The sequence below is a fragment of the Ammospiza caudacuta genome, chromosome Z (genome assembly GCF_027887145.1).
Source record: "Ammospiza caudacuta isolate bAmmCau1 chromosome Z, bAmmCau1.pri, whole genome shotgun sequence".
In the NCBI taxonomy this organism is placed as follows: domain Eukaryota; kingdom Metazoa; phylum Chordata; class Aves; order Passeriformes; family Passerellidae; genus Ammospiza; species Ammospiza caudacuta.
In genome coordinates, this window is record NC_080632.1 from 42,773,211 (window position 1) to 42,783,577 (window position 10,367).

Genomic DNA, 10,367 nt, shown 5'->3' on the forward strand with positions numbered 1-10,367 from the left:
ATCCATTATGACCTCACAACATCTGAAAGTGGCTGGCACTAAAAAGGGGCACTGCAGGACTCTTGTGGAATTGGGAGAAAGGAAAGAAATTCCACATGTATTCATAAATACATGTGAACATGCTCTGAATGTGTTTCCAATAGCAAACTACTCCAAGAGCAAACTTCAGTGATACTCCTGCCATTCTTGCTCTTAGTATGACCCAGAACTGTAGTCCCAGCCATTTTCCACTCTCTCAGTCTTGCTTTAATACCACCTAGTGTAAAACTTAGATTTCCATGGGGGTGGGGGGAAGCTAAACATGCAGAGGACAAGGATTTTGCTGTGGGATGTCTCCTGGTTAATCAGTCTTACCTGCTGTGATTGATGCCTGCACTAATACTTGCATGATGCTGGCTGCCTTCAGAATGTGGGACTCTGGAGAAAAGAAGCCGGAGATTTTGCAGGATGGATGTGGTAATGCTAGGAGGTAAAGCTGTAATAAGGTCACTCAAGCAGATCCTCTCTTTAACTGTTTTGGAAATAACGTGTTGTGTTCCTCTGATTTTTATTGTTCTCTGTGGTGTGCTGCTTCTCAGTCACTTTGAAAGATATATCTTCTGTCTCTTTCAGGGACTCTTTTTTGTTCCCTCTGGGTACTTTTCTACATTTCTCATCCCAAACTTGTCCTGAAAGGATTTTTCACCTCTGTAGCTTGTCCAACCCTTTTTATTCTTCTTTCCTTTCTACTTACAACAACTGAAGAACTGTGTGTTCTTTCCATAAAGGATGAAATTCTTTGAAAGACAAAACTGATGCAGCTGTCAGTTCCCTGGCCTTAGCTATGGCTACCACACATGTACAGCTGTAATGCTTAACTTGTAGTCTTACAATATGTGAACATCTGGAAAGTGTGATAGCTTTTCTGTCTCACTGTAACAAAACCAGGAACAGGTTGCCCAGAGAGGTGATTCATGTCCCATTCCTGGAAAAATTCAAGGTCAGGTTGGACAGTGCTCTGACCAACCTGATCTAATTGAAGATGTATCTGCTCGTTGCAGGGGCTTGGACTAAATGATCTTCTCCAATACAAACCTTCCAACCCAGAAAGAAAAATTCCATCCAAAATAAATATTACAAGCTCAAATCTGAGTGAACCCTCATGAAATTTTTCTTGCCATCTGGAATTACAGATGACAGTGGCCTGAATGCAAATTTGCCTCAGTGATTTTGTGGGAGGAAGGATCCATGTAACGGAAGAAGGATGAGTCCAAACCTGTCCTTTTTCTGGTGTTTGTTGTGTAATTATGAAGCCACTTGTGTCAGAAACAGCATGCAGGATACAGGGTCGCTTTTTCAGTTCCCACAGTCTTGTGTAAGCTGTGACAGAAGCAACTGCTCTTAGAATTGGCTCAGAAGTATCAGAGATGGTTTTTCCTCCTGAAATTGATAGTTCCCTCTGAGGAGATGTAAGCATAACCAAAGCTCTCTGTTTGGCTGCTAGGTGGTGTATTTTATTGTGCCCTTATCGTGAATCATAGGCACCTTGTATCATATAAACAAACTCAAGGCATTTGTTTTAAATACAAAATTTATTAATTAATTCACTAGTAAAATAGCAGTTCTTTTCACCCCTCACATAAAACAACTTGAAAGGCATACAATACAAAAATAATCTGTTGCAACAAATAATCTACAAATCTCAACCAAAAGCTAAGTTAATAGGTTTCTCAAGTCAGTTAATGTCTCAAAACCAAAAATGAGAGCTTTCTTCTGAAACTCCTTATGAAGCACAAGTCAAGACTGAAAACGCCATGCTGCTTCATTTATCTTGCAGTGCAAGAAACTCCTATTGCCAGAGATGGTGACTTCTATTAAACACAGCCTGAGCATTTCTATCTCTCTGGAGATTTATTCTAATTTGAAATACTGAGCACTTTTACATATCCCCTCCAACTCCACTCTAAGTCACAAATGATGAATGTTTTTTCTGTGCAATTTCACCTTAAGTAGTGTTACTATTAGATCACTGACACAAGTCTTCTTCCAGTTTTCCCTGCTTCGCAGATGCAGGATTTTACTGGCTGCCAGTCTCTCATGTTTTGACAGGTGTTGCTCTTCCTGAGGTCATCTGGAAATCTGTATCCTGTTGGCAACTGATTTCTTGCGTGAATATATGAAAATTTAACCCCCTTCCGGGATTTGGGTCTTGGCCAGCTGTTTGCTGTTGCTCCAGAGATAATGCGTATGGTGGTGGTTGTTCCTGCTCATTTGTTTCACTGACAAACTCTACAGTGCTTTCACTGTATGGAGGCGGAGGAATATTGATGAATTCTTGCTGTTGTATTGTGGAGGCAACTGACAGTAGGGAGACCATTTTTTCAGGATCTATGCTGTCTTCATAAGAGGGAGGATAGAAGTCAGGCCTAAAATAAGCAAGCCAAAAAGAAACACATTATGGTGAAGTGTGATTTATCTCACAGAGCTTGGTTAGATGCTTTGTCTGTTATGTTTCCAAAATTTAGATGAGGCTTTAACAGTAAACAGATATCTAAGTGTGTTTAAAGAATGAAATACATTAATATAAAATGTAGGCATAACTGGTATAATTTGCCTCACCTTTGTACAAAATGTTTTATTAAAACACAGCACTCTAAAAAGACAAGCCTTCCCCGTGAAAATTCCCAACCGTGGCATACAAACGCTCATGCTTGTGAGTATTTTAACAAGTGAGAGAAAAGTTTAATTTGGAAGAAGAATGAGATCAGTGTTCAAAGTTATTTATTATTGCAATAACCATTGTTTTCCACAGTTTAAAAATAAATTTGGTACGTTTCTGCTTATCTAACCAAAATTTACTGAATGTTGCTTTTATAGTGCCTTTAGAGCACCCATTCTCAGTGTTTCTAGTACGGTTTCCACAACAGTCCAGGGAAAGAAATTTGTATCCAGTGACATGTTAAAGACTCTTGCCAGGTCTAGTGCAGTTTAAGAAACTGTCTCTCTCAAAGCATCAGACTTTGTAAAGGACAAAGTTATAGGGTCACAGAATGATTTGGGAAGGGACCTTAATGATCATTCAGTTTCTGCCATGGGCAAGGTCACCTTCCACTAGACCAGACTGTCCATCCAGCCTTGCCTTGAGTGCTTCCAGGGATGGGGCAGCCACAGCTTCTCTGGGCAACCTGCTCCAGTGCCTCACCACCCTCACAGTAAAGCATTTTTCCCCAATATCTAATATAAACATATCCTTTCTCCATTTGAAACCATTCCCCTTGTACTGTCACTACACATTCTTTTTGGAAGTCCCTGTCCATCTTTCCTGTAAGTTCCCTTCATGTACATAGGGTGCTGTAGACTCACTGGAACCTTCTTGGGGCTGAATAATTCCAGATATCTCAGCCTGTCATCACAGGAGAAGCATTCCATTCCTCTGATCATCTTCATGGTGCTCTTCTGGACCCATTGTAGCAGGTCCATGCCCTTTCTGTGCCAAGGATGCCAGATCTGGATGAGATGCTCCAGGTGGGGACACACAAAGACACAGCCAAGGAGGAGAATCCCCTCCCTTGACCTGTTGGTCACCCTTCTTTGGATGCAGCCCAGGACACATTTGGCTTTCTGGGCTGCAGGTGCACATTGCTGGGTCACAGTGACCTACTTCATCAACAAAACCCCCCCAGGTTCTTCTCCCAGGACTGCTCTCAAACCATTCTCTGCCCAGCTTGTGTTTGTGCTTCAATTTGCACCAACCCAGATGCAGAACCTTGCGCTTAGCCTGAAGGTTCTTAGCCTTAGGTTGAATTTCCTGAGATTTTTAAATTGGGGGAACAATCAGACAATAAAATTTAAGCAGGAGCCATATAATGAATGAGCAAAGGCCCCCAGCATAACTCAGCTTCTCTCTACATGAGTGCCCACCCCGCAACAGCATCCTAAATTGTCTGCTGAGATGGAACTCAGTATGCTCCTGTGTGAATTTGGAATAGCTGCACCTGCTGCCTCCATGCATGGCTTTGGAAGCTTTGGGAAGTCTGAAATTTTCTCTGTTTAAGGTAGTATACCTTACCTTAGGTATTGTTTTCATGAATGGCTGTTTGCACATTGCTGCTTGCTCTAGCAAATAAAATTTCCGACTACAGTTCTCTCCGCAGAAAAATAATAAAATAGCTACAGGATTTGCATTTTGTAAAAACCTTGCATTGCTTCTTTCTTTTCACAAAGACTGTGTGTTTAAAAAATAGCATCCCTCCCTCCCAATTAATCTGCAACACATACCTGTCTATGGTGCAGACATGTGGTTCTCTGTGGCTGGGACTTTGAATGAAGATGCCAAGGGCCCTGTATTTCAGGACTTCATGGAAAGTGCTCCAAAAAATGCCAGTAACAAGGAGACAGAGCCCCAAAGCTAACAGGCAATAAAGCACTAGCTTGTTGTTCCCACATCTGCACATGGATGAATTCATGGACATGCAAAGTACTCCCAGGCAAATAGTGGAGAAACTGAGTAAGAGCATAAAAAGATGAATGAAAGTAAAGAGACCTTTAGGCATCCTCCACAGAAGACACAGCACTTTGTTCCTGTCTGCTGTTTGTTTGCTGGCTCTCTCTGCTGTACTTCTCATATTCATGTATGGGTACTTTATATGCTACAACCGCCCTGTAGAACAATTAAGAGAAGCAGGCAGTTTTAACCTACTCATTAACTCTTTGAAGACTTATAAACTCTTTTGAGATTAATTTGTAACCTTCTACCTACTTTAGGAAGGAAGCAGAAACTTCCTGAACCATCCCTTTGCCGCTGTAATCTCTGGAGTGTAAACTTGGACTGCTCCCTTCATTGCATGATTTGCAGTGGTTTATACACTTCACTGCTAATGAATGAGACCCATATTTGTTAAATTTGACTTACTTGACTTTAAAAGAAGACCAAACAGCAACCAGCAAAGATGGTCTTCATAAATCCCCATTAAAATTTGGAGGGAAAATATGCTTCATATAAATGCAGACATTGACATGGGAGGGGAATGGGCATCAGTAAAAACTGCTGTTCTCTGAGGGGCGATGTCATCTCACCTTTTCTCTCTGACTTACCAAGATAAGGTATAAAGAATATTAGTGTCTGACAGGTGTCAATCTAGGTTCAACAAAGGATTTACTTCTCTAAGCACTAAGTGTTGCCATGCAGTCCTGAGAGCCTAGGAAGCTGCCATGAAGCACTTGCATGACCTATGCAGTTTATAAAGGAGTGCAGCACCTCAGACTGGGACACAGGGCAGCCTTGAGGGGCGTCTGTGAGCTCCTAGAAGAAGCAGCAGAAGGCAACACATCTCTTACTGAGCAGGTTTCCTGGACATGGAGTTACCCCAAACATATGCTGGGCTCTGAAAAGCACACTCAGCTTTCTCTCCATCTGCCTAACTTGCATAGCTATTATTGGATGGGTATTACAACAGCCAGCTCACACCTTCCTATACTGGTTTGTAGGTTTCAAGTTGCAAAAACAGCAAAAAATTCGACTGCAAAACCAACTGGTGACACAACAAATAGATTACTTCCCTTAAAGGACCTGCTTCAGTGGAAAAGACATAAAGTGGAGCAGATTCCCACTAATGTGAGTTGCCACTCAGCTTGTGGGCAGGTGCATGTTTCTAAGGGACAAGGTGGAGTGTTGGGAAAACAGTTATTTTAGACACTGGCTTTGCCAAATTCAGGTCTTTAAAAGAGGTGGCCCAGTTGCGACAGAGGAAATTGGAAACCAGGAGGGTAAAGCCCTGTGTTGGGGGTAGGAGTTCATGCAGGGAAGGTGTGAGTGGAGCTGAGAACGTGAGAGGCAGGTGAAGCACAGTGAAATGGTAGTCAGTGCTGCTGGGTGTCCACTCAACAGCAACAGCTGCCCTTCCAGAAATGTAACTGCAAAAGTGTACTGTGACATAGACACATTAAAATAAGCTGTTTCAAAAGGCAAGTAATTTACATCTGTCTTGCCTAATATGAAGTCCACCAGTTCATCTTCTTTCTGCTGCAGAACTGTTCACCAGGACTCCTTTGCTTCATGCTCTGTTGTTTCAAATATTAATGAATGCTCTCCCTTCAATTTGTTTTCCCACAGGTTAACAGATCCAGCTGAATTTACAAAAATCTTTTTTCTGTATAATTTCTACTTTCTGCATATCTGTTAAACATACTTTATTTTGCAAAACACTTTTTATTACTTCTGGGATTTTTGATGTTTCAGATCTTAACTCACTTAAATAGAAATATTGAGTTATTCATGACTGCTGTCTAAAGTTCAGTTAATTAATGTAATTCACATCTTCTGTAATGCTACTCCTTCTGCTACGAGATGGTATTTATGAAAGAATGACATCAATAAAAATAATTTTTACTTCTTGTTTTCTGTATAGACTTATACTCACTTGCCTGTGTGGTCATTGAAATTTATACCTGGAACATTATAGCATCATATCTGTGGTGATAAAGGATTAGTTAAATGTTACAGGAAAACATGGACAGGAAATTGTATTCTCTCTTGGAGATTTGCAGGGTTTTTTGCAGGCTGCAGAATTTCGGTGTTTTCTCCAAGAGACCGGTTTCATCTGTGGAAACAGACTATGGGTCTATTATCCTTGAAAACAGCATCTGTACCTCAGCCAGCGGGTATATGAAGGGAAAGGTAAAAAAAAAAAAAGGTGGCAATAGCACCATAATGCTGCTTAATTATCAGGGTTCTATTATTTTTCTTGTTTTCCATCACTTCAGATTTTCTGTAATGTTATTCTTGGCCTTTTCCAATTTCCCTAACATTTTGCAGCTTGATTGTTTTATTGGCAGTGAGTGTCTTGGACTGCATCACACTGGATGAGCAGATTTCCTATTTCTCTTACAAAACAGGAAGAAAGTTGCTTCTAATGAGATCAGGTGGGAAAAGGGAGTAACTAACATGGTGTAAAGGTTACTGAGCAGAATTGGCTGCAGACCAAGGTCAAAAGGTAGCAGTCCAGATGGAGAAAAAGCAATTCTTAGGAAGTCTGATTGAAGATGAACTTAATGGGTGTTCCACTGGATGATTTGACGATTGTGATTGTTTGGCAATTTGCTTTTCACTTTGAAAGGTCACTGCTTATCCTGTATCCTGTTGAAACATGTAAGGCTTCAACAAACCAGTTTCTGGAATTATGCTGCTTGCTGCTCAAAAAGAAATTTGTGATATCTTACACATTTTTATGAGAGTTGTGAAACACAAACTTATTTTTTAACTACTAACAAAATGGAAAATTTGACAGTCAGAAAATTAAAAAATAGACTTTTTAATGCAAATAATTGTGGCGTGCTAATACCAGCTGCATATCATATCACAGTACATGCATGATATAAGATGCATGCCAGATATGAGGTCATATTTGCTACTAAAAAGTGATATTTTACCAGAAATTGGAAGCTTATATGTTTTACTCTGGTCTGAAATGAATTATTTTTTAATAAAATTAAAACTAAATTTACACAAGTTTTGACTTTTCTTTTGTAACTTTCTAGCAGCCTTAGCTGACATGATTTATTGTAATAACTCACTTTAATGGTTTTTTATGTTTTTGTCAATAATTCAAAGCAGATTTGTCAATGGGTTTCTCTAGCAATTCCAGTATTCCTTAGAAATATATAACTGAGTTAATGGGAAATTATTTTAAGCTCTGCAGGTGTAGTCTCTTCTCCATATCATACCTGAATTAGTGACAGTTTTGAGAGCATAAAAAAGTTTAAGAATGACTGAGAGTCAATGCAATCTGAACATCAAAATCATATTTCACAGGTTGGTTTCCAGCCTGAGGATGTGATGATGTCTAAGCAAAGCAAGGTGCATGAACACAGCCAGGGCTGCTCTTCGTGTCTGAAGGTATTGAGATTTTAGGAGGTGTGGCTCCTATTTGAGAATGAATGATTGAATTTCATGAAGGAAACTGGGTATAAGTCATTCTACAAATACTTGAAAAAAACAGAAATTAACTAACTGGGTTGAAAATAGTGCACTGCAGGATTTTTGTAGAGAGGTTTCCCCAAATTGTAGAGAATAGTTTATTCTAGAAACAGGTAACAGAAAACAGCAATAAATACTTAAAATAAGGAGAATTGAGATACTAAGTTTTCAAATCACAGCATAAAATTTTGATGTTTAACAGACAATATTGTAACAAATATTTAAACTTTATTTTTGGTTAATCAGATATTCTTTTTTTTCCTGAGGTATTCTTTCCAAATTTTATTGTTTTATTTATTTACTAAAAGAATGACATACAGTAAGTTTGATAAAAATTGTGATAACTAACAATAATTCAAAGTTTAATAGTTTAAATCTTTAACATTTTAAATAGTTTGAAGTGATTATGTGAACTGGCTAGTCAGAAAAAATTACACATAAATGGGACAGTTACCTTATGAATATGGAATTATCTGTGGTCTATCAGGCTATTTATTGATATATCTATCTGAACTGTATATTTTTGTAGAACTTTGAAATGAACATGATGGATTATCAAGACATCTGAGGCCTTTCCTTTTTGTTTATATATGTGAAAACCAGAATGTTCCTGTGTCAGGAAAGAAAAAATACAGTAGCCAGTGTTCTTCTTTTTCTCTTAGCAAGAAGATATAGTGGAAGGCTCTGGCAATGAAAATACAGGCATGCTTATTTGTCTCATGTTCACATATTTTAAAATACCATGTCTTGCCTGATATCCAGGAGCTTGGGAAAGCTATGAACTGCATATGAACATCTATTGAATCAGACATTATGCTTCTTTCTGTGGAATTAAGAGTAAAGCAAATTATCACGTGTACAGTAAAACAGAATGCTTTTAAAATAAAAAGAAAACGCAAACCAAACAAGAATAACCAAGCCCACAAAACAGAAGGCTCTGGTGTCTGTTTACCTGAGCATAAGGATCAGAGCTGTTGGTAAACAGAGTGACAGCCTGGCTGAGCAGTGTGGATTAGAGGCTGTGCAGGGCCATCCCGTCCCTTCTGCTCTGTTCCAGCTGTGTGTGGTCCCTCCAGCACAGTTGTGTCTGCACAATTTCTGAGTAGGAAACAATTTTACAGCACTGCTTAGCAAATATGGATAACTTTGACCCCAAAGAATGAGCATCCTTTCTACATGAGACAAGGTCCCTTTTGTTCATGCATCAGTGCTGTAGACGATGTGCCAGCCAAAATGTTCATTTTACAGAAAGATTTGTATTCCACCATTTCATGTGTGAGGATTTTGGCAGAATTCCAATCCTAAATTGGTAAAAAAATTACCAGTTAAATAGTAGTGCTATTATAGGTAATTAGCTGATTATATGGTTTAATGGCAGTGAAAAATGTCTGGGGGGAAGTTTTACTTAGGGGGAGAGTGAACAAGTATTATTTTCCATTCAAAATTTAAGTGCCACTCTTCTTTTTAACTTTTACTCCTCCTACATCTTTTCTGCAGAAGATGGTTGTCCTAAGGATTTTTAAATTGAGGTCTAGCAGTAAAATACGGTTTTGTATAAGGAGTCCAAGAAAGACATATAGCCTGTATAGATACCTCCAAGTAGGGCTCAGATAAGCATGAGAACATGGGGTACTGCTCATATGAACAGTACTGTTCTCCTCTAGGAAAGACAAGGACTGCCTTGAGCACTTCTTTAATCTGTCTTTAGTTTTATGGTATGGGAGGCACTGAAGCACAGTGCTGTTGGCACTGATGCCTTTTTGCCTTCAACAGCAGGGGCAAAGTCAGGCATTCTGTCTTGGCCTGAAGATTTGAGCAGTTTTATCAAAAGCAGATCAAAAGTGAACCCTGAAGGAGCTGCTGGTAGCTCTTGATCTAACAAAGCACAAAAAGCTTAAAGCTAGCTGTTTGGCTGTGCTGGACTGTTTAATATTAAAACAAGCATTCCTACTGGCTTTCAAGTACAGTTAAATATTGTAACACAATGAGATTGAACCTCCTGATACTCTTCTTATTTGACGTCATTTCAGTAGGCTGGCTGAACAATACAATCAAATATTGTACATCAGTAGAGCTTAATTAGCATAGGTGTAACTTAAGAATTTTAAGTGGAATAGATGCAAAAGTCCAGCTCTAGGTTAGAGGAATCCTTTGAGTTTTACACAAAATTGACAAATGATCTCATATAGTGAGATCTTAAAATGTCTTTCAAAATTATTTTCAGAGTGAATCTGGCATTAGAAATTACAGTTATCTGTATTTGTTCCCATAAATGCAGTGCATGCTTTGATATGTAATTTTACTTGCAGAGGTCTCCTCATTTCTGATTTGAACCAAATGAGTGAATCAATACTCAGGTAAATGTCAACAGTCAAGCAGGCAGGTTTGTAAAGAGGCAGGTTTTCAGCACTTA

The 10,367-nt window shown here is 39.1% G+C and overlaps 1 protein-coding gene across 1 annotated transcript; it reads right to left on the minus strand.

Annotated features, from left to right (window-relative positions):
- Positions 1–1,653: 1,653 nt before the first annotated feature.
- Positions 1,654–4,604, minus strand: TMEM252 (transmembrane protein 252). The gene is made up of 2 exons (XM_058824284.1): positions 4,258–4,604; positions 1,654–2,405 (listed from the first exon to the last, which is right to left on the minus strand). The coding sequence occupies exons 1-2, from the start codon at positions 4,602–4,604 to the stop codon at positions 2,075–2,077; spliced, it is 678 nt and encodes a 225-aa protein (XP_058680267.1). The 3' UTR covers positions 1,654–2,074.
- Between the last annotated feature and the right edge of the window lie 5,763 nt (positions 4,605–10,367).

What these genes read in the sequence shown, in the direction of transcription:
- TMEM252 (XM_058824284.1), bottom strand. Translation starts at nt 4,604, where the DNA reads ATGAGAAGTACAGCAGAGAGAGCCAGCAAACAAACAGCAGACAGGAAC. An exon ending in CATGTCTGCACCATAGACAG is followed by an intron (nt 2,406 to 4,257) that starts GTATGTGTTGCA and finishes TGCTTATTTTAG; the next exon opens with GCCTGACTTCTATCCTCCCT.